Below are 22,631 nucleotides of genomic sequence, written 5' to 3' on the forward strand. Positions count from 1 at the left end.
CGCCTGCCGATGCAGGGGACGCGGGTTCGTGCCCCGGTCCAGGAAGATCCCACATGTCGCGGAGCGGCTGGGCCCGTGAGCCATGGCCGCTGAGCCTGTGCTCCGCAACAGGAGAGGCCACGGCAGTGAGAGGCCCGCGTACCGCCAAACAGCAACAACAACGACAACAAAACAATCCGAAACTCTAATCTGTTAGCTGAGTCCTTTCCATTCTCTTTCGCACTGCTCCAGCATAAATCTTCCTTCCAGCCAAGCAGGTCTCCTCACTGCCTTCCAAGTACAGCATGTTAATATCTGCACTAGCTCACACACCATTTCTCCCTCCAGGATGTTAACCTTCCTGTGACAGGCCGAATGGTCCCCCAAAGATGTCCACTTCCTAATCTCTAAAACCCGTGAATATGTTAGGTTACATGGCAAAGGGGAATTAAGATTGCAGATGGAATCAAGGTTGCTAATTAGCTGATTTTTTTAAAGGTAAATTATCCTAGATTATCTGCACAGGTCCTAAAAAATGGAAGAGGGAGCCAGAGAGGGAGATGGGATGAAGCAGGGCCAGAGTGATGTGATGTGAGGCCTCCACCAACCACTGTTGGCTTTGAAGATGGAGGAAGGGGGCCATGAGTCAAGGAGTGTGGGCAGCTTCTAGAAGCTGGAAGACTCGGAAACAGCTTCTCCCCTAGGGACTACAGAAAGAAATGCAGGGACTTCCCTGGTGGCGCAGTGGTTAAGAAACCGCCTGCCAATGCAGCGGACACGGGTTCGAGTCCTGGTCGGGGAAGAGCCCACATGCCGCAGAGCAACTAAGCCCGTGTGCCACAACTACTGAGCCTGTGCTCTAGAGCCCACAAGCCACAACTACTGAGCCCAAGCGCCACAACTACTGAAGCCCGCGCGCCTACAGCCAGTGCTCTGCAACAAGAAAAGCCACCGCAATGAGAAGCCCGCGCACTGCAACGAAGAGCAGACCCCGCTCGCCGCAACTAGAGAAAGCCCGCGAGCAGCAATGGCTGCGCAGCCAAAAATAAATAAATAAATTTATAAAAAAAAAAAGAAAGAAATGCAGCTCTGCTGACACCTTGGTTTTAGCCCAGTCAGATCTGTGCCTGACTTCTAACCTACAGAACAGTAAGATGCTAAATTTGCGTTGTTAAAACCACTATATTTGTGATAATTTGTTAGAGCAGCAAATACACCTCCTGACACCTCCCCATCTATGGAGCCCAGCTCAAGCCTCCCTTTCTCACTTGCTTCCCTAGCCCACTGTGATTTTTCTCTGAGTCCCTGCGGCACCAGTTTCGCTGAATTACACATTTAACACTTGATGACTCATTCATTCAACAGCTACTTAAAGCCTGCCATGGGACAAGTCCTGTGCTAGACCCTGGAGACGATCCACCTGAAGGGTGTTTAGGTGTGATTATGAGGTGTTTGGACTCGATTCTATGCAAGCAGCATGGTGTTAATCAGTGAGAATGCAAAAAAATAGTAAACCAGAGTCCCTCCCTGGAAGAGCTCAGCAAACCAGGGAAACCTCTGTAAACTGTGTTCCTTAACGATGTGCAAATAACTGTAAAAGGTGTTGTCAGAACATAGAGCAGGAGCATCTAACCTAAATCTTCAGGGAGTTAAGAAAGGCTTCCTGGAAATTATGCTAATAACTGAAGGAAAAGTAACAATTAGCTAAGACAGAGTTTTCCACAAGTAGCCCAAAATGACCTCAGATTATACAAGAATATTTAATAGTTATTTAGAAATACACACTATCTTTTTGCCACTATACTGTTACTTCTTATATATTATTGCTTAGATTGGTTCTAAAGTTTCTTTGAATATTAGAAGAATTTCAAGAAAAATGTTAAGTAAATTGTAGTTCAGGATATATAGTACAGAGAGGATAGTATAAAAAACAACTAATGTTTGAGGAAAAGGGAGCTAAGATAAGTGGATGGGCAAGTTTATTCTAACCAGCAGACGTGGTAAGTGCAAGGACCAGGAAGCTGTGGGCTTGGGACAGGAGTAAGACCCGGCGTAGATGGAGCACATGGTGCAAGATGGGGGGGTGAGAAGGGTCAGATGGTCTGGCCAGCCAGCTTAGTAACAGTCCTGCACTTAATCATGAGGGCAACGGGAGGCTACAGCACTTTATCTGGACTGTAAGCAGTTTGAAAGCAGGGCATTTTTGGGTATTCTTTGGCTGTTTAGAAGGATGCTACCGGCAGAGATCAAAGTCCAAACACCTCACAATGGTACTTACAGACCTTTTACATAAACTGCAACTGACACAGCCTCCTGTCAAGAATGGCATCCCACACTGTTTCTCCAACATGCCACCTTCTTTGACGGATCTGTGCCCTCGCTCCACAGCTCCTTCTGGTCAAACCCCTCTGTGATACTTGATATTACCCATTGAACTTCTACACTAGCCCTGTGCCTTCATTCACAACCCAGCAGAAACCATTACTTCCAGTGCGAAGCCTTTCCCTTTCTTCCCAGGCATCTGTCACTTCTTCTGCACATCTCTTTCAAAGCATTTATCACATACTAGTTGGTTTACCTAAGTCCAACTCTATGCCACCTCAAGCTCTTTGAGGGCAGGTTTAGTTACTTATTCATCTTTATGTTAGCTGTACCCAGCACAGCACTGGACTTCAGAGTACGGGGAAAAAAAAACAGCCTGCCTGCTTAGAGAGTGAGCTTTGGCCAAACGCCTCAACCCAGAGGTCTCAAACTCAGATATACTTTGACTCTCTGAGCTGGCCTATAGAGTGTGTGTTTACATTTGAATTGATTTTCAATTTTTAAAAAGTGGACACATTCGCATAAAGCCTGGATTGCTGACTCCACTTGTCCCAAATCTGGGAACACTGGATCTTCATTTTCCCATGGCAGCCATCAGCTGGAGTTAATTGGCCTGCTCTCCATTTTGCCCAGTTCACACTTCTGTTCTCCCTAGCACAAACACCTGGTGTTGGTTATTTCCTCATTCTTTTTTGTATAGTTAAATTAAAAGTTAAATTTTCTTACACTGGGCTGTTTCACCTGAGTCCTTAAGGCAATTGAGTTTTCAACCCTTAGCTTAGCCTCCAAGCTTCTTTTCTCATCTGCCAAATGGAAAAAATAACATTTGCCTATAATTTGCAATACAGCCCTGTGGGGTAAAGCGTACAGAATAGAGAACGCTGCCTGGGACATGGGAAGTGTTTGAAAAACGGTTGTAAATCTCAGGAGCTCAAGGACCATTTAGAGAACGAACAAACGAATGAATGAATGAACAAACTACCCAATAAATGACCAGTGTTACTGCTTTGTAAAGAGAAGACTGATGAAGAAAATTCTCGCCAAGGTGTTTTTATCTATTTGTGAAGGCCATACTTTGTGTCTGGGATACGGTAGGTGCTCAAAAAATGGGACAGGTCTTCCCTGGTGGCGCAGTGGTTGAGAGTCCGCCTGCCGATGCAGGGGACACGGGTTCGTGCCCCGGTCCGGGAAGATCCCACATGCCGCGGAGCGGCTGGGCCCGTGAGCCGTGGCCGCTGAGCCTGCGCGTCCGGAGCCTGTGCTCCGCAACGAGAGAGGTCACAACAGTGAAAGGCCCGCGTACCGCAAAAAAAAAAAAAAAAAAAAAAAAAAAAAAAAAAAAAAAAAGGGACAAACTGCAGCTATTATGAATTCCATAAAAGCTGTGAGTGAGCGAAGGTGAAGCGGGTGGTCAAAAAGCGATGCCTATGTAGCTTTTGCGCTTTTCACCAGGCACACAGCAGGTGCTCAATAAGTGCCTGTGGAATCCTCAAAGAGACAGGGGCCCAGCTGCACTCCCTTCTCCTCCAGGCCGCCCTCCTGGGGACCATCCGGCCTCCTCCCCACCCTCCTGTCCCGCCCCCGCCCCCCCCTTACAGGATGTCCTCGCGGATTGAGGTGCCATGGTTGAGGTTGTGGAAGCGGACGGAGACGCAGTTCCTGAGAATGAAGGAGCACCTGTTCTCCTTTTTGTAGGCGCTGAAGCACTCCTTGAAGTCCTCGTAGGTCTTGAAGCAGCTGCCTAGCTCCATGGCCGCCCCCTCTGCCCACACCAGGGGCTGCACCAAGATAAACACCAGGGGTCAGAGGTCACCTCTGAGGGTCTACCGGCTGGCGTGGGCCCAGGATGCCTTAAGGGTGGGCCCCTATTGGGTGGCCTGTTAACGGAGCTCAGGTGAAGCCCTCGACCTGAGAGGGTTACCGTGGGTTGGGGGGCGTCTTTGCTCTCTGGCAGAGGGGAAATGACACTCAGCCCTTATTATCCAGTCCCGGGGCTCCGCCCCCTCACTAACACATCCAATCACGCACGGGTTCCCCGGACTGGCACTCATTTTCTCCAATCGTTAGAGAGCAGGTGGGCACACTCACCCGAAGACTGACAGGAGCATCGACCAATCATAACCTGCATCCCGCTTTCTCAGGGCTTGCGGGGGACTTCCGGTTATTTAGCTTCTGCTGGAGGTTGCGCGTTCTGTCCAGGTCTCCGCGTGTTCCCCCGAGCGCAGGGTCCCGGTCCGGCAGCAAGTGGGCTACATGTCGTCCCCGCAGGCCCTAGAGGACGAACAGGGCGGCGGCGATCCACCCAGGGACCTCCGCAGCGTCCTGGTCACCAGCGTGCTCAACCTTGAGCTGCTGGACGAGGATCTCTTCAGGTAGCCGGCCGCATCGGGCCCGCACCCACGCATTGGGTCAGAGGCTCCTGATCTTGCCTGCTGCCACCCCATTGCCCCTGCTTGTATTCCCCTGGACGAGGATGGGCTCTGCGCGAGATGCCTGTGCCGCGATTGGGAGGGAACTTGTGCCTGACAAAGCTGCCCCGGCTTCCTCCTCGGCGCGGGGGTCTGTGCAGTCCCACCCCTGGGAGGTCCTGGCAATCTAGGCAAAAAGTGGTGACCCAAGGTATCCTTCTCAGCAGCCTCCCCTGAGGAATCATGTCCCAGGGAGAGCCAGTCCAGAAAGGGTAGTGATTTGTCCAAGGGCACAAACTTATCCGCAGCTCCTGCATATTCACTATAATTTCCTCTTAGATTCCCCATCCCCACCACCACTAGGTGGGGTCTAGTAGCTCTTTATTCATTCTGAGGCCTGAGCCAGTTTCCTTCCTGATGCCACTTAAATTCTTGACTGTAACTGGGGATTTAATAGTTTGGGCTTCCAAGGCTCCTCCTGGCTTATTGGAAGCTATCTTAGGTATTAACTTACCCCCACTTAAACCAATTACAAATAACTCCCTGGAGGGCTATGTGCAATGCATTATATGAAAAATGCTAGGCTGGGCAATGGGAAGCCGGAGACCTAAATTCTTAATCCTCCACCGGGCTCATGCAATGGGCAAGACTTTTCATCTCTGGGGCCTCAGTTTCCTCACCTGTGCACTGAAGGGGTTAGACTTGAAGTCTGAGGGCCCTTCAAGCTCTAAATCTAGTTCTCTTAAGAACTGGGCTGTCAAGTTGAGGGGTGTAAGTGGCAGACCTTAATGCAGTCCCCCCTGCAGCTTGTGGGGTTCATCTTGGTCTACTCAAGGGCTTGAGAGGCTTATGCCTTACCCTGGTATGGGCAATGGAAGAAACACTGGACTTGGGCTCAAAAGACCCGGATACTGCTCAGGATGGCAATGGTTGAGCTGTGTGTGTGTGACCTTGCTCAAGTCAGTTTCCCTCTCTGATCCCTGTTCTCATAGTATAAAATATGGGGATTGGTTCATTATCCTTAACTGAAGTCCACAGAAGTTTGGGGCATCCTTAAGGCCTTGAAGTTGTAGGTAGAGTGGTGTTAGGATATTTGCCTGGGGAAAGGCTTTCACTAGATTCTCAAAGGATCCCAAACCCCAATCAGGTTAAGAGATCCTGCACTAGAGGCTCATTGAAGATTGTGGGATATGGCCCAGCACCTAAGTCTTTCCTGTTTTTCCCCTCTCCCCACAGAGGAAGGCATTACTGGGTACCCTCAACCCAGCGGCTGTTCGGGGGTCAGATCGTGGGCCAGGCTTTGGTGGCTGCAGCCAAGTCTGTGAGTGAAGATGTCCACGTGCATTCCCTGCACTGTTACTTTGTTCGGAAAGGTAAACCAACCCCTCCCTTAACCCACCCCAGCACTGGTGGCCCAGCAGCCACTTCTTTCTGGCCTTGGGGAGCAGACTGAGAAGAAAGAGGGAGAGAGGTAGAGGGGGGAGGGGAGGGGAGGGGGTGGTGAGGGAGAGGGTTAATTGATTGCCCTTAGGGAAGCCTAGAGAGGAAGAAGGCCTGGGGCCAGGAAGAGCCTTAGACCCCATACCTGCTGAGATAATGGGTACTTGTTTTCTGGACCACAGTGGCACAAGACTTTGGTGCTTAACTGTTCCCAGTGGGTCTTTTGTTCTTTATTCTTCATACACCTTGTGGTGCCAGTCCTGTGCTGGATCCTCAGAGGGGTGCTGAAACCTCTGCTGGGACTTTGAGGTAGGCAGCTTAACTTGGAGAAGAGACCAGCCTGGGAAACAAGAGACCTTGGGTCTAGTAGGAGCTTTGCCATTGATTCACCGGGCGACCTTGAGTGAGATATAACCACCCTCCCCCACCCCTCCTTCATCCCACCTGAAAAATGCAGAAGGGGCGGGGCCAAGCAAGATCTCTGTAGCTGCTTACAGCTCTGGAATCAAATGAAGGAGGAGAGAGTAATCTTTTAAAACCCATGCTCCCTTTTGAGAAACATAAAAATCTCACTCCTAGGAGTTCTGGGTTCTCCAAGGTCAGTCTGACTCAGACTAAAGGACTTCAGGGACACCAGGAACACTCTCTCTAAAAACCCTCCCCGACCTGTTCATTGAGGGTTAATAGTCCTCACGCTGGGGCCAGTGTCTCCCATCCTGCTTTGTGAGCACAGATAGCGAAGGACAAGGGTAAGGTGACTTCCATTTGCATTACGGATGAAGGGACTGACAGCAGGCTTTTCCTGGGAGAATGAATATCAGACAGTGGCCAAACCATATATAAAAATAGAACCCTGAGCCACAACTGGTAGCAACTAGCACAGGAAGCCAACCTACTATCTACAAGTCAGGCTTGGAGGAAGTCAGACCACCATTTCTAGCAGCCAGTCCAGGGGGCCAAACCATAGTCCCTGTAATGATCAGCCCCTAATGGCCAGGACTTGATGAATAACTGAGAGCTTCCCTAATTTTTGCCCCTGCTTCCAACTTTGGACTAACTGGGGAAAGCCAAACATGCACCCCTCACCAATTACATAGGCTGCCCTGCTTCTAGTTAGCCTGCCTATCACCATGCCAGCAGCCTCCAAGCAGGGCATACCTGAAACCTTTTTTTTCACTATAAAGCTTTCCCGCTCCTCTGTCTGCCTTTGAGTCTCTGCCAAGCGGAAGTGATTGTGGATGACTCCCTTGATGCACCAAACTCTGAATAAATAACCTTTGCTTGTTCTCAAAAAAAAAAGAAAGAAAAGAAAAACAAAAACAAAACAGGCAGCAGGCCAGATTTGCTGACCCCTGATCTAGAAGAATGGTACTGGGTTCATGACAAGATCCCAGTCACAGAGGGAACAAGACAAAAGCTGAGAGTATTTTATTGAACAAACACAGAGCACTTACTACATGCCAGATATTATTCTGAATACTTTACGACTCCAAACTAATTTAATGCTCATAAAAATCCTGAGAGGTATGAACACTATGATGATCCCCATCTCACAGATGCATTAACTGCTCAAAGAGGTTAAGTGACTTTCCCAAGGTCACACAGCTGGTGAGTGTCAGAGCCGGGCTTTGAATGCAGGGAATCTGGCAGTGTCCCTTCTGTCCTGTGCTATTGACGGAGAGGATCTCCACCTGCACCGGGAGCATCCCAATGACAGGGTGTAGCCCAGTACCTGGGCTTCATCAGGCCTCAGTCAGTAGCTACCAAGCAGAAAAGGAATGGAGAACAAGCAACAGAGGGGCCTGTCCAGCCATGGTGATGGTGAGCGGGCCTCCGGGGCTCAGTTGGGCTCACCGTGTGCTGTGTGCCCTTTGCCTGCTGCAGGGGACCCGAAGGTGCCGGTGCTGTACCAGGTGGAACGGACGCGAACAGGGGTGAGCTTCTCCGTGCGCTCCGTGAAGGCCGTGCAACACGGCAGGCCCATCTTCATCTGCCAGGCCTCCTTCCAGAAGGCCCAGCCCAGCCCTGTGCAGCACCAGTTCTCCATGCCTACCGTGCCTCCACCGGAAGAGCTGCCTGGCCACGAGGCCCTCATTAACCAGTATTTAAGGTGAGAGACCTCAAGGTCCCAGGACAGTGTTCAAACTGCAGTCGCCACCTGTCAGCAGGCCACGGAGTCCTTTAGTTGATCTCGGCCAGCATTTAAAAAGCTGCACTAGGGAATTCCCTGGCAGTCCAGTGGTTAGGGCTCTGTGCTTCTACTGCAGCGGGCACGGGTTCGATCCCTGGTTGGGGAACTAAGTAAGATCCCACGAGCCATGAGGCACGGCCGGGGTGGGGGTGGGGTGGGGTGCGGGGAAGCTAGACTAAACAAGAAGATACTAGAGTGTATTGCCTGTAGTAAGGGTAGGCATCCTTTTGTGAAACATTAATTTCAGTTGTGTGGGAGAGCATGTTTGCCCATGGGTGGGTGTTGGATCATGGTGTGAAATGCAGGCCTTCCTATTCAGCCAGTTCAGGTACTGTTACAGCTTTCCTACTGTTTAAATACTGAAATACTTCTGTAACTGTTGGTAAATGCCTCCTCAGTCCCTGAGTGGTCCCCCTTCTCTTCCAGGGTCACCCATGACCCAGAAGCCTAGGAGTTAATGCCTGCCAGGGGTGAGGGTCCCTGCTGCAGAGCTGTGGCCCTGCTGCCTTTGCCTTAGTGCATGTTAAGTATTTTGAATGTCACCTGGTAAAACAGGTTTCTTGAATCACAGCTAATAAAGTTGGAAAAACGCTGGGGCAGTGGAAAGAGCTCTGGCTCCTGACACAGGACAAGTCACGTGGATTTGTTATGGCAAATCCACAGTGAGGCCAAACCAACCGAAACATCTCGGAGTTTGGAGCAGAGAAAGGTTTATTCCAAGGCCATGCAAGGAGATGGGTGGCTCATGCTCTAAAAAACCCCAAGTTCCCTGAAGGGCTCTAGAGCGCAGGCTCAATAGTTGTGGCACACGGGCCTAGTTGCTCCACAGCATGTGGGATCTTCCCAGACCAGGGATGGAACCCATGTCCGCTGCACTGGCAGATGGGTTCTTAACCACCGCGCCACCAGGGAAGTCCCTCCTGAAGGGTTTTGGCAAAGCATTTTTAAAAGCCAGGTAAAGCAGGAGGGTCGCAGGGTATGTGATCAGCTCGTGCACAGTTCTCTGATTGGCTGATGGTGAGGTAAGAGGGCAGCGTCACAGGGGTTAACATTGTTAGTCCTTAGGCTCCAGGAGGCCTGGGGCTATGTGCTCGTGGTCATCAAGTAGTTAACAGCTTTCATTTGGCTGGGGGGTGTGGTTAACATCTGTAAAACAGCTCAGGAAATGTGCATGCATTCTGTTATCTAGGTACTTCAGAGAGTAAAGCAGAGGATATGGGGGAAGGGCCTGTCCCAGGAAGGCCCCATAGGGTCCTGCTCGGTTACAATTCCCCTCCTCAATCTTGAGGAGAACAGGTTTTGAACAATAAAAGGAATAAAGGTTCAGATAAGGAGGTTAATCGTAATCTTGACAGAGGTACCCACAGGGTTCTGCTCGGTTATAGATTGGGGCCAGGGCTCCACCTCTATTAGAGCCCACCTGCTGTGTAGGTTTGCTCAACTCCCCAGCCTCTCAGAGCCCTGCTTCTTCATCTAAAAAATGGGAATGGCTGTTTTTGCCCTGCACACTTCACAGCTCTATCGTAAGGAGAGCCCCGCTGCCTTGTGCAGCAGTCGGGGCTGTCAGCCCGGTGTGAGGGAACAGACGTGCATCTGCACCTAGGAAAAGCCTGGGTTCAAATCTAGACTCTGTCCGTGCCAGCTGTGTGAGTTTGGCAAGTTGCTTTTCCACTCTAAGCCTGCGTCCTCAGTTGTAAAATGGTGCCAATCAGAATTTCCACCTTATAAGGCTGCTGTGAGGATTACACAAGATAACAAGGCCCTCAGTGAGTGCTCATTAAATTGTAGTTACATCACTCTTGACAGAGAGGAATAAGCATGGAGCCTGGTATGCGGTCAGAGCTCCAAAATGTTTGAGAAATGAAAGGAGGACATTGTTCTTAAAGGTCCCTGAATCTAGAGCTGTGTGTCCCATAAGGAAGCCGCTAACCACAGGTGGCTGTATTAAGTTAATTAACGTTAAATGGAATTAATTCAGTTCTGGTCCTTCGGTCACACTGGCCACATTTCAAGCCCTCAACAGCTACATGTGGCTCGTGGCTACCACAGCGGACAGTGCAGCTACAGACCATACCTTCATCACAGAAGGTTCTGTCAGACAGGGCTCGAAAGGATAGGGATGGAAACGGAAATCCCGGGGAAGAGCCTAGGGGCACAAGGGGTGGTCCTTACTGTGGCAAAGGGGCTTCCCTGGAAATGGGCTCCTCTCCCTGGAACACAGCGTCTCCCCAGTTGCTCAGGGTTAGGTAAGTCAGTCCAAGTAGGGCAGCCTGTTTCCTGAGTGTTAGAATAGAGAAGTGGTTAAGAGTGTGAACCAAGGAGCCAGACTGGCTGGGTCCGAATCCCGCGCCCCTCCACTTCCTGAGCAGGCTACCTGCACCCTCTGTGCTTGCTTCACTTATCAGATGGCAGTGAGAACAGCATGGATCTCACAGAGGTGTTGACGGGTGAGTTCATGTGTGTGAAATGCCTGGAACGGGGCCTGTCACAGGGTACACTGCATGACTAGATGATGTGTTGGCTTCATACGCCTTATCTTGTCTCCTCCACAGTGTTTACCATGAGGTAGGTGACTCATTATCCACATTTTGCAGATGGGAAAAAAGTCTGAGCGATGACTAACTTGCACCAGGCCACAGAGCTCATAAGTGGCAAAGAAAGGATGCAAATCTATCCTATCTTGCCTGCCAGAGGGGAGGGGAGCTTTGGGGATAAGTCAGGAGTCCCTGTGGAGGAATGAGGGGGGTCAGAAGAGGCGGCTCAGAGGACAGGCTCCCCATCTTCCTGGGTCTCCCCGTCCCTCTCCCCTTTACTTTCAGGGACCCTAACCTCCAAGAGAATTACCGAGTGGGGCTGAACCGAATTGCTGCCCGGGAGGTGCCCATTGAGATCAAGCTGGTAAACCTACCCACTCTGAGCCAGCTGCAGAGCATGGAGCCCAAACAGATGTTCTGGGTGCGAGCCCGGGGCTACATTGGTAAGAGGACCCCATGGCCTGAAAGGAAACGCTCTATGGGGGCCTAGACCTGTACCTCATTTGCCCTTTGTGGCCTTGGGCATGTTACTTCCCCACTCTGGGCCTGTTTACTTATCTGCATGATGGGGAGGTTGGCTCAGCCCTTTGCATGGGGAGAACGGGCAGGTGACTATAATCCTAATGTTGCCCCTTTCTGGGGAAGGCAAGGCACCTGGCCAAGATTCTTCCCCAGGTCCCCTGCTAAGCGTCAGGTGCCTTTGTGCGAATTGGAAGAAGGCACTTTGGGGGTCCACGGTGGGAGACTTGGGGACTGAAGACTGGATTTCAATCCTCACTTGCACCTGCCCCACTCCCATCCCTGTCTCCCTTATCGCCCATCACACACACACACACCTTGGGCCAGGTGCCCTTGGGCAGTGAACAGTCTGCACACCTGTGCATGGCAGCCCCTTTCTTCCTACCTCCCTGCAGGTCCTGAGCTGTAAAGCCCAGGAGCCCAGGGCTGATGGGGCCGGAATCTGTTGCAGGGGAGGGCGACATGAAGATGCACTGCTGCGTGGCAGCCTATATCTCGGACTATGCCTTCCTGGGCACAGCACTGCTGCCCCACCAGTGGCAGCACAAGGTGCACTTCATGGTCTCCCTGGATCACTCCATGTGGTTCCACGCCCCTTTCCGAGCTGACCACTGGATGCTCTATGAGTGTGAGAGCCCCTGGGCCGGTAAGTGTGGGACCATGGGGGATGAGGGTGCTGACCCTGGGAGGCCAGGGAGCCTGCTTTCTTGGGTGATGCTGTCCCCACCCACTTTCTATGGAGCACCACACAGATCACTCACTTCCTCTTCTGCTTCCCTAGGCTGTGGTATCCTTGTCTTCAGAATGACGGGGTGAGGCCTGAGGATGGGACACCTGCTCAGCTCTTAATTTCTGTAACATGCTGGGAATATGATTCAGTTTATCTCAGAGACTCAGTTCTAGTCCCAGAACCACTTCAGATTCCCTCTGTGATCTTGGGCAAGTCCCATCTCCTCTCTGAGCCTGTTTCCCCATCCAAACAAATAGGGTTGCATTAAAACAGAGGTATCCAAAGCTGGTGGCCCATCAGACCACCACTTGGGGGAGCTTTTTCAGAACATTCTGAGATTCCATCCCTAAGATTCTGACTCTGCAGGTCTTGGATGAGATCCAGGAAACTATTTTTAAGAAGCTCCCGGGACTGCCCTGGCGGTCCAGTGGTTAAGACTCCGTGCTTTCACTGCAGGGGGCACAGGTTTGATCCCTGGTCGGGGAACTAAGAACCGGCATGCTGCATGGCGCAGCCAAAAAATTAAAAAAAAAAGCTCCCTAAGTGATTCTGACAATTAAGCTGGTTGAGGGTCAGGGCACTCAGCATTCTCTAAGGGCCCCACTGCTTGGATACTCCTATAGTGTTGAGAGAAACCCAGACTCGTTCGTCAGTGCCTAGTCTCAGAGCCCTGGGTTCCTTTCCAAGGAAGTGCATTTCAAACAAGGAAAAGCCTTGCTTTGTGAAACAGGGACAAAACTTGAGGTACTTTTTATACTCAGGGAAGGGGGGCTCTCGAACGCCAACAGCATCACAATAAAGGAGCCACCACCTTGAAGTTAGGACTCTTGGGTTCATGTTTGGCCTGATCCTTAAGGCCAAGTTCCTGAGCCTCTCCGGGCTTGACTGGCATCGTCTGGAACATGGGACAAGGCCTGCTTCACTTGGTCACCGTGAGGCCTAAGTGAGCTGTTCTGCATGTAAGAGAAACGAGCAGTTCCCTTCCTAAATAATCAGACTAAGGCCCTGGGCTAGCAAGGGAGAATCTCCACCTGGGGAGGGGGCGTGGCCAGGCCTCACGGCTCCACGTCCTGTCCTCTGAGCCCCTTTGTCCCTGTGGGGATGGAGGTGGGTTTTTTTTGTTGTTGGTTGGTTTGTTTGAATGAATTACCAGCCTGGAGGGCCTGGTTTGTTTTACTATAAAGGGAACTGATGGGTTTCCTCACACAGGTGGCCAGAAGTGGGGCAGGTCTGGTTAGCTGAGCTACTGAACCAGAGTGTTCTCAGAACGTCTCCCCTTGGGATTTTTTTGAGGAAGTCAGCAGATATGTGAAAGTGCTTTTAAACCATCAAGTGGGATTCCCATGGGAGGAGTTACCCCCGATGACCAACCATAATAGGCTCCTAAAAGGGTGCTTGGAGATTGGGAGTGACCACAACACTGAGCATACCCTGGCATGGGGTGGCCCAACCCGAGCTGTTCGTTTTTCAAGGAGGGCATTTGGCTGGGTGGAAGGAAACAGAAGGCCTTTCTCTCCCTTACCTTCACAGGTGGCTCCCGGGGCCTAGTTCATGGGCGGCTGTGGCGTCGGGATGGGGTCCTGGCTATGTCCTGTGCCCAGGAGGGCGTGATCCGAGTGAAGCCCCGGGACTCAAAGAGCAAGCTGTAGCCAGAGGTACCAGCTTGGCCTGGGGCTTCAAGGATGTCCCTTCTCCCCCCGACTCCTGAGGCAGGAGTTACCATCCAGGGCTGGGCCTTTGGTCCTGAACATGGAATAAAGAGACTTCTACCAGTGGAGCTGCTGGCCTTTAATCCCCCTGGGCCGGAACTGCAGCCCTCCCTCCAGCCATCAACCCCAGGACTCCTGGGCCAGAGTCCCTGGCCCTTAGCCAGGCTGGCTTGGAGGCCCAACGAAAAGGGACCATTGACCCTGACCTGGGGCACAGCCCCCAGATATTCATAAGCTGGAGAGGCTGCACCAGACTTTCTCCCTGCACCATCCTAGCCAAAGCTTGTCCTGAGCCCAGCTCAGCAGAAGCACATTTCTTCAGTCTGCTACAAATCCTTTGTGGAACTTCTAGGGGTTCCCAGCACCCCTGGTCACCTCCCAACTGCTGATCCTGTCCTCATCCGCCCCTACCCCACTTCCCATCCTGGGGCAGTGCCTCTCCCCACAGTGGCCTTAAGTCTAGGTGTGGTTAGTCCAGCACCTCCTTGATGAGTAGTTCTTTGAGACTGGGGGGTGGCGTGGGCGTCAGGCCTGCCTCTTGCAGGGCCTGGAGCTGGGCCTCTGATTGGTGTTTGTCCAGGCCCAGGTGCCAGGAGAGCCGCACGTGGGCCTCCAGAAAGGGTGCCAGAAAAGAGTGAGGGCTCTTGTCCCCCAGCAGCTGTAGGGCCTTCTCACAACATGCTCGGGCCTCCCCAGGGTCCTCCAGCTCCTGGTGGCACACAGCCAGCCCCGCCAGGGTCAGCAGAGGGCGGTCTGGCCCTGAGGAGACACCCAGCTGGGCCTGCAGCTGCCAGGCATTGGCCCAAAGCGCCAAGGCCTCGCGGTAGAGGCCTGTGCAGGTGAGGCTCTGCGCCCGCCGCAGCTCCGGCAGCACAAAGAAGTCCTGCAGGTCCGGGGCCTGGCGCAGCTCAGGGACTGCCTGGAGGTGGCCCAAAAACTGCTCGAAGGCCCGGCTGCGGCGGGCGATGGTCTCTGCGGTAAAGTTCCGGCGCAGGCGCTTGCGGGGGAAGGAGATGGCAGCCATGGGGCCCCGGAACTGCCGCTGCAGGTTTCGGTGCAACCGCTCAAAGTCCGAGTATCGGCGGGAGATCTGGGCTGGCTGGCGACCCGGTGGCCCTGGGCCCATCACGGCGAGGGTGTAGAGCTGCGGGGGAGGGTGGGGGTCAGGGCAGGTGCAAGGTGTCCCCGGGACCCTTCCCTCTCACTTCCAGCTCTCTTCCCCCACCTCTTCCCTTCACCCCCGAGGCTGCTGGGGAGCCCAGTATCATCTTACCTGAGGCTCATCTGAAATGACCCAGGCCCAAGGCAGCATGGGGAGAAAAAGACAGAGATGAGCTTCAGCGCCTGGTCCAGCCGCCCCCTCTGCCCCTGCTAGGGAGTACTCCCTTCCCATAGGGCAGTGAGCTCTTCTGACAGCCCCTCTGGAAAACCAGCCGAGGGCTGAAACCCAGGTGCATCTCTTGGGCCTCTAGAGCCAACCTTTAGGATCAGCTTGGAGCTTTGTTCCACTCTGGATACATAGCCCCACATCCCTGGCCAGGTTATTCCAATCCAGACCCAGAACACAGGTTTCCAGACAGCCCCAGTAGCAACCAGTGTGAAAAGTGCACTGGGACCCAAGTTCTAGCCTCAGGTCAGGTGCTCCCTCACTATGTGATGTCAGGCAGGGCAGTCCCCTTCTTGGGTCCGCTTCCGACTCTAGTGAATGGAGCGCTGGCCCAGCTCACTGTTTACTTAAGTGTGGGATGTGTGCAAACGTTGGTACCTGGGTGGTTTAGGGGGTATGTACTGGAGTAAATAACACTGAGTCAGAGGCAGGAGGTGATGCCCCCACTAATTCTCTGTGAACCTTTCTGACTGCACATTGAGAAGCTCTCAGTTTGGTTTAAAAAAGCCCTTTGCATCTCCATTTATAGAAAAGAGCCAGAAAGAGACTCTCAGGTCAGGGCCTTCTTCAGGCAGCAGCATCCAGGCAGGGCTTAATGACACTTTCACTGCTTTTATTTTTATGGTTATCTTCTCTTTATGGCAAGTGAGCCTTTCCATATACAGTTGTGCTATAAAGTTGTCTTTTAAACTTACTTTAAAAAAATAGGTTTATTTGAAGAGAAATGTGAAGCACAGAATGGTACAAGTAGCATTTAGAGAGGACAAGAATTGTGAGGGCGCTGGAGGTTTGGGAAACACTGAACAAGATGACCACTAAGCTTCCCCCCAGGTCCGAGAACCCAAACATGCATTAATCTGTCATCATGCTGAGCTAACAGGTCTAAAGGGGGGATTAGCAAGCGTTCGATGTTGAAAGCATACTATCACTATCACCAAACCGAGATTTTTCTCTTGAATTTGTTCTGTGAAACTGCCAATATCCTAGCCGCCCCTGGTCAGTTAGGTTTGCCTGCTCTATCCTTCCCTTGAAGATTCACAGTCTACATTAATATTCAGGATTAAAAAGTTTAACAATAAAGAAACTTATTTTACTCTCGTTCAACTCTGCATTCCCAAAACATATTGCATATTGACTGTAAAAACTTTTTTTTTTTTAAGAACAGTTATTGATATTCCAGAGAACCAATTTTCTGCTGAACACATTTCAGGAAACACTGGTCTATAGTGACCCCTTATGCTCATCTAGCTTTTATTTTCATTTGTAATTTCTGGACAAAAACCCATTTTAGATCCATTATCTGATCCTTATACTGTCCCACTGAGATAGGTAATGAGAGTCACTCCATTAACTGAGCACCTACCCTACACCACGTGCTGTGCCTAGCTCTTCACATCTACTATTTTATCATCACAACAGCACTGCCTGGAAGCCATCCTTACCTCCGTTTGACAGCTCAGGAAGCTGGCCCCAAGAGGGGGCAAAGGGCTCAAAGACCTCCCTTAAGTCACACAGCTGGTAAATGGCCCAGCTGGGACTCAAACCCAGGCCGACCTAATTCCAAAGCCTGTGCTCTTAACCCCCAGGAGATGTTAAAGCAGGATTTAGGGTCCCCATCAGACAAAGAGGAGATTTGTTTCCCCAGACCTGGGCCAGGGCAAAGTTGGCTCTATCTTGTCATTCTCTTCCCAGAGTTGCCCGCATACTTCCTTGTCTCCCAGCTGCTACTAGATAACTGATCTTTGGCGCCCCCTTCCTGTGCATGACCCCCAGCCAGGACTTTTGCCACTTAAGATCTGATCATCGGAGTCAATCCCTGCTCAAATGGGAGCAGTCGCCCCATGGGCGTGGCCCTTTTTTCACTAAGAGCTGCAAAGAGGGGTGGAGAAGCCCAGACGTGGGACAGGGCTCCAGGCCCCCTTCCTGCTGAGTCAGAAATGGAGGAGGGTGGTGAAGAGGAGGGAAGTGAGAGGCAGGGAGCTGCTGCTGCCATGACCAGCCAGGTCAGGCTGGGTTTCAGGACCGGGACCACCGAATTCACCATGTGTTTCTCCTTTCCACAGGCAGGAAATCAGGGCCTCCCCCGGCATTGATCTTCACCCCAACCCTACCCATCCCATAAATCCAGTCCTTAGGACAAGCTTATTCTGTACAGGTGTGGGTGCTGGAGAACTGACTTTCCTGGGTTGTAAAGAGGCTACAACAGGCGCTAGAGGCCAGACGTTTTCAACCCAAAGTTAAGTAATAATAATAGAACTACCATTTTATCGAGCACTTCATGATGCCAGGCGCAACGCTAAGGGCTTTCTATGCACTGTCTCATTTGATTTCTGCGACAATCCTGGGCATTATCCCCTTGTTCAGATGAGGAAACAGGGTCGTCAAAGTTTCACAATTCACCCAAAGTCAAACGACTGGTAGTAACTGGGATCCAAAACCCATTTTTCTAACCACTAACCAATGCAACTTGGATCTCAAGTCTGACTCAGATAATATTCTTCCTTGTGTATCTTCATCTTGCGACGATTTGCAAAACCCAGGGAGCAGGGGACATGCACACTAGTTCTTAGTATCAGAACCAGGACTGGATAGGTCCATAGTCCCTCAAAAAAGTTTTAAGTCATTTGCCTGAGGATTTGCTCAAGTTACATCCCCTTTCTGGCTTCAGTTTCCCCATCTGTAAAATGGGGCAGCCATTTATAACTACACAGCCAGATCCCCCAGGAAGCTGGAGTTTTCCCTACTTTCTCTTAGCCAGACTTCTAGACTCACAGTCGAGGGATTCCTGGACCCTCACTCACCACGTACTTGGAGGGCGGGTCTTTGACCACGTTGGCGCTGGTCACCTCAAAGAGCAGCCGCTGGGGTACCAGGGTGTTCCGGGACTTCTTCCAGAAATCTTGCAACTGCCGTGTCAGGAGCTGACTGCCCTGCTGCCCATCAGTTGGGGGACTCCGTTCTGCATGAGCACAGGATGGACCTGGGGCCAGGTTCCACATAAATTACGGGCCCTGACCTCATTCATCCTCCCAACAAATAACAAAGGATTTATCCCCATTTGACATAAATGGAAACGGAGGGCCAGAGAGGGGGCCTGGTGCTAAACACCTGCCCGGCAGACAGTAGATGTTAAATAAATATCTCCACCCCCAAAACATTGCTAGCACATTACTACCATTTGTATCCCAGACCCTGTACATATCATGCCCTAAACACCGGGATGGGAGTGATTTCCCCTATTTGACACAAGGGAACTTGGCTGAGAGGTGTTGTGACTCTCTCAAGGTCACACAGCCAAGAGGTGGCTGGGGCACTTAAAGAAGTGTCTGCGTTTCAGCTGGATCAGTTCGGGAACGCGGCTGGGGTGGAGGCCTAATCGAGCCCCAGGGTTCCCGCCTCCATCCTCCCGCACTCGCCTGCGTCTTCTCCCGCCGCCCGGTCCCCATCGGGCAGCGGGTCGGGGTCAGCCTCCTCGTCGTCCTCGTCGTCCTGGTCCTCGTCGTCCTCGGCACTGGTGAAGCTCAGGGTGCCGCTGAGGCGGGACGACAGGCCCTCGGCGTCGTCGTCCTCCAGTTCCGAGCTCTCCGGGAACTGCTCGGCCTCGGGGCCGGCCGCTGCCTCCCCGGGGCCGTCGCCGGTCAGGGCGTGCCGCAGCCGGTGCAGGAGCCGCGAGGCCATGGCACCCCGGGGGGAGCTCGCGACGCTGGGTCTCGGGTTGGGGAGGGAGGCGGACCCCAGCCCCGCGCGGGGCGGGGGCGGGGCGGGGCCGGGATTGGGGGAGGGAGGGGCGCCGCGGAGGCCCCGCCCTTGCCTGTGGAGCGTCCCGCGACTCTCCCGGCGCCTTTCGCCCCCTGGCGCGGGTCGGCCTCCTGCGCCTCGAGGTGCAGTCTGGGGCGCCCCGCTCCCCGGGGTTCTCGTGCAGCCCGCGGTGCCTGGCCGAGGGCAACCGGACTCCGCCGGGTTCCGCCGGGCCCAGGCCGCTCCGGCCCCTTCCTGCCGCCGCCCCGCCTCCGGCCCCGCCTGCTCCCTGAGCCGCCCTGGAGTCCCGGGCCCTTCGCTCCATGGGGGATTTGGGAATCCTGGGTAGGCCTGGGCAAGCCCCCTAAGCGATCGTCCCCAATGCGGAGGGGCCTACACCCTCCTTGAATCCTCCCAACTCTCCGGAGACCCAGGCTGGCCCCAATCTATCCCCTAATTTATATCCAGCACTCTAACTTTCCAAAGTCATTACGCGGCAGTAGGCAGCCCATCTCACCTGCGAGGAAACCGAAGCCGAGTGATCTGGGATGAAATCTGATCTCTGACCTCGATAGCCTAGGTTTTCTCATTTGTAAAACAGGAACAATTAAAACTAATTTAAGTACGAATTTTGCACAGAGGAGGGACTAAGAGGATAATGTTACACAATGATTATTGTTTCTACAGTGTTCACAAGCTTTTACAATCTCATTTGAGCCTGCCTCACACATGGGACATAGGCAAACGGGGAAAACTGAGACCCAGAGAGGCTGAGTTACTTTCCCCAAGTCATACAGCTTGCCAGAGGTTTCTGAATGTAGGGCCCTGCAGCCCAGGTCTCCTGAGTTCCACATCCTGTTCTTTTCTCACGCTGCAGGCCTGCTAATCTCAGCAACTCCCCTAGTGAGCTGTGTTTTTATTTTTTATCCAGAGGGCAGCAGTAGGTCAAGAATTTATTGTCCCTTCCCGTCAAAAGGCCTAGCTATCAGTCCCTAGCAGGGCAGATATTGCTAGTTATACAATCAAACAAGTAAAATCTCTCTGATGGTTAGCTCGTCCCCTTTTTAAATGGCACAGGAGAGAGCGGTGTGGGAATAGCTTTGAATGGAACACAGACTCCCTGCCCTCCCTCTGTGCAGAAGGGGCAGGGCTCTCATTTCTTGAAGTTCCACTGTATCCTCCATCCTGTTCTAGGCACTTTACAAGGGGTCACATCTCACCCTCACAACATCCTGGGGAGGAGGCTGTTAGTGGACAAGAATGGTCCATTTTCAAGATGAAGAAACTGAGGCAAATAGACTTTCCCAAAATCCACAGCTAGGAAATAGGGGAGCTGGGATTTAAGGCCAAGTCTGTGTAATCTCAAAGCTTTAATGACTCTTCCTTCAGCTTCTCAGCAGGGTGTTGGGGCAACAAAGACACACCTCATTTGTTCATTCATTCAGCACTCACGCATTCACCAAACATTGGCTGAATCTTAACCTGTACTTTGGCAAATGCCTCACAAGTCTGGGTACAAAGCAGGTGTTCACAAAACCATGGGTTGTCAGAGCCATGAGGGTCGGAGGAGGGTTGCTCCGAAATCTGGTCTAGCACCTCCATTTTACAGATGGGTAGTCTGAAGCTCAGTGAAGGAAAGTTACCCTGGGCCATACACACAGGGCCAGAACTAGGAGATCTTTTGAGGTCTTGTATTCTCCACTACTCTTAGGCTCTGTATGGATCTCTCCCCACAGCCTACCTGAGAGGTGGTCATCAAACTCCTGTTTGCATGCATTCAGTAACAGGAGGCTCATTACCTTCTGAGGCTGCCCGGTCCCGTTATTATTCAACCACCACTGTTAGAAAGGTCCTCCTTATACTGAACCGGATGTCATTGTGTTCACTTATTCTTCCAAAGATCATATAATTTTTTGAACACTTGCTAAGTGCCAAGTGCTGGGTGCTGGGGAATGCACTGGCAGGCAGGTAAGAGTCTCTGGTCCGTGGAACTTAGAACAGGTCGTGATCCCATGGCATGTTCAGTGCTATGACTGAGGAAAATACTGGAGACCACGTTGGACTCCTTTGGCCTGGGTACAGGGGAGGAAGGATCCTTGAGGAAGTATTGTTAAAGCCGAGAAAGAGGGTAGGGAAGTAGGCAGGTGAACAAGGGGAAGATGGGAGTTTCTGGCAGAAAAAAACCCAGCATGTGCAAGGGCCCGGGAACTTTAAAGGGTGGTGTTTGGAGCTTTATTTTAGTCTGAACAGAGAAGAGCAGCATGCAAGGTGGGAGAGGAAAGGGGATGAGAATGGAAGGGTGAGTGGGACCTTGCTTTTGGCCACACTGAGTTTGGACCTTATCTATTTCCCTGAATAAATGAAAGAACAAATTAATGAACAAAGGATTGCTGCAAGTTCCACACTCTCTGTTCCAAAGGGATTAAGTGGTTCCAATGTTTGTATCCAAATTGGCATCCCCTGGGGAGCATGGCCCCTCGGCCCTGTGCCTGGCTGGGGGAGGCCTTATTTAGCCTGGCCTGGCTCCACTGAGATTTCCTTGGGAATATCTATGTATAGGGCAAGAGGGCAGCCCAGCTGCCCCTGTCCATCTGACTTCCTTGGTGTCCAGCCCCCTTCCACTAGCCCCAGACCCTGTGTTTAGTCATCTCCGTGCTCTTTTTGTTGACTTAGCTACCGTCCGTAAATGTTGTCTATCCCCCGAGACACCCCGTGTGGACCCTGTACGTTCTCAGGGTGGGCTCGCCTCGGACTTGACTATCTGCCCGCTCCTTCACTCTCCAGATGGCCAGCTGAGCTCCTCCAGACTTCTTCCTCAAGCTCTAGCAAGGGGCCAGCTGCCCCTTCACCTACTTAGAGAAACCTCCCCCGGTCCCCCTTCCCCCCAAAAAAGTAAATCCCCCAAACGGTTTCCCTGGAGAAGGTAAGCTTGAGAGAAGAATCTTCTTTCAATGCTTCTTTCTCCTCCAAGTGCACACCCTGTTTCCTGGACCCCTCTATACATTTCTCCTTCTAGACGGGTCCCCTGAGGACAGTCTGCCCCAACTTCCCCTCAGTCAGTATGAATAAGAATCCCCAACATGACTATAGACCTTTATGATTTACAAAGCTCCCGGTGAAAAGGGAATAATCCTAGTTGCTACCTCACAGGATGAGTACTGGATGAGATCATGTGGTTAAAATGCTTAGCACGGTGTGTGGCAAGTCACAGAGGTTCAATAACTGTGGCTGTCACTTTCCCCTCCTCCTATCCCCCGCCCCTTACCCCGATTCAAAGACAAAACATTCCACTTGCCAAGCACTGACCTTTTGTAGTTGGCACAAGCTTGGTGACATATACCTGGGCTCCCGTTTACCATGGTTTCTCTGTGAGGGAGGTTATGACTCTCCCCATCTCACAGATAAGGAAACTGAAGCTCAAAGTGGCATCGCCACCTGCCCAAGTGTGCACAGCTTGTAGAGACAGGAATCGGATCCCGGGCTTTGGACGTCAAGCCTTGTGTTCTTGCATTCCGCCATGCTGCCTCACTTTTCTCTATCCTAATCATCCTCACCCATCTTGGAGCAAGTATGCTTCTTGAGGGGGCGTTCACTAAGGCGGTGGAGCAGGGCGGGTTCCCCTCACAAGAATCTAGGACGTCAAGGCCTGCCACCTGCTTGGAGGCTTAAATTTC

The 22,631-nt window shown here is 52.1% G+C and overlaps 3 protein-coding genes across 11 annotated transcripts in view; 1 reads left to right on the plus strand and 2 right to left on the minus strand.

Annotated features, from left to right (window-relative positions):
* ZSWIM3 (zinc finger SWIM-type containing 3) overlaps positions 1–4,492 on the minus strand; it is a 21,913-nt gene extending 17,421 nt beyond the window's left edge. For 2 of the 4 annotated variants that reach the window (XR_008616510.1, XR_008616509.1), the window contains exon 1: positions 3,898–4,383. Coding sequence is in view for 2 of the 4 variants with exons in the window: in XM_028483631.2 (XP_028339432.1) it covers positions 3,898–4,052 (155 nt within the window). In the remaining 2 variants the exon portion in view is untranslated. The other 2 variants (XM_028483631.2, XM_055082254.1) reach the window with 2 other exon arrangements.
* Positions 4,493–4,535: 43 nt separating this feature from the next.
* Positions 4,536–22,242, minus strand: SNX21 (sorting nexin family member 21). Of its 5 annotated transcripts, none has more exons than XM_055082261.1 (7): positions 18,636–22,240; positions 18,021–18,199; positions 10,513–10,617; positions 7,308–7,435; positions 6,594–6,648; positions 6,295–6,489; positions 4,536–4,611 (listed from the first exon to the last, which is right to left on the minus strand). In XM_055082261.1, exons 1-7 carry the CDS (start codon positions 18,895–18,897, stop codon positions 4,573–4,575), a joined length of 963 nt encoding a protein of 320 aa, XP_054938236.1. In that variant the 5' UTR covers positions 18,898–22,240; the 3' UTR covers positions 4,536–4,572. The 5 variants fall into 5 exon arrangements, with proteins under 5 accessions (XP_054938236.1, XP_054938235.1, XP_028339460.1 ...); XM_055082260.1 differs by lacking the exon at positions 4,536–4,611 and adding an exon at positions 4,622–4,896 and having other exon boundaries at positions 18,636–22,242; XM_028483659.2 differs by lacking the exons at positions 4,536–4,611; positions 6,295–6,489; positions 6,594–6,648; positions 7,308–7,435; positions 10,513–10,617 and adding exons at positions 13,897–14,976; positions 15,106–15,138 and having other exon boundaries at positions 18,636–22,222.
* On the plus strand, positions 4,550–13,900 carry ACOT8 (acyl-CoA thioesterase 8). 2 transcript variants are annotated; one of them, XM_007115507.4, is made up of 6 exons: positions 4,550–4,673; positions 5,946–6,082; positions 8,034–8,259; positions 11,160–11,317; positions 11,845–12,039; positions 13,654–13,900. In XM_007115507.4, the coding sequence occupies exons 1-6, from the start codon at positions 4,555–4,557 to the stop codon at positions 13,770–13,772; spliced, it is 954 nt and encodes a 317-aa protein (XP_007115569.2). In that variant the 5' UTR covers positions 4,550–4,554; the 3' UTR covers positions 13,773–13,900. The 2 variants fall into 2 exon arrangements, with proteins under 2 accessions (XP_007115569.2, XP_028339463.1); XM_028483662.2 differs by lacking the exon at positions 13,654–13,900 and adding an exon at positions 12,885–13,650.
* Positions 22,243–22,631: the final 389 nt, after the last annotated feature.

The sequence above is a fragment of the Physeter macrocephalus genome, unplaced genomic scaffold, assembly GCF_002837175.3.
Source record: "Physeter macrocephalus isolate SW-GA unplaced genomic scaffold, ASM283717v5 random_49, whole genome shotgun sequence".
Lineage (NCBI taxonomy): Eukaryota > Metazoa > Chordata > Mammalia > Artiodactyla > Physeteridae > Physeter > Physeter macrocephalus.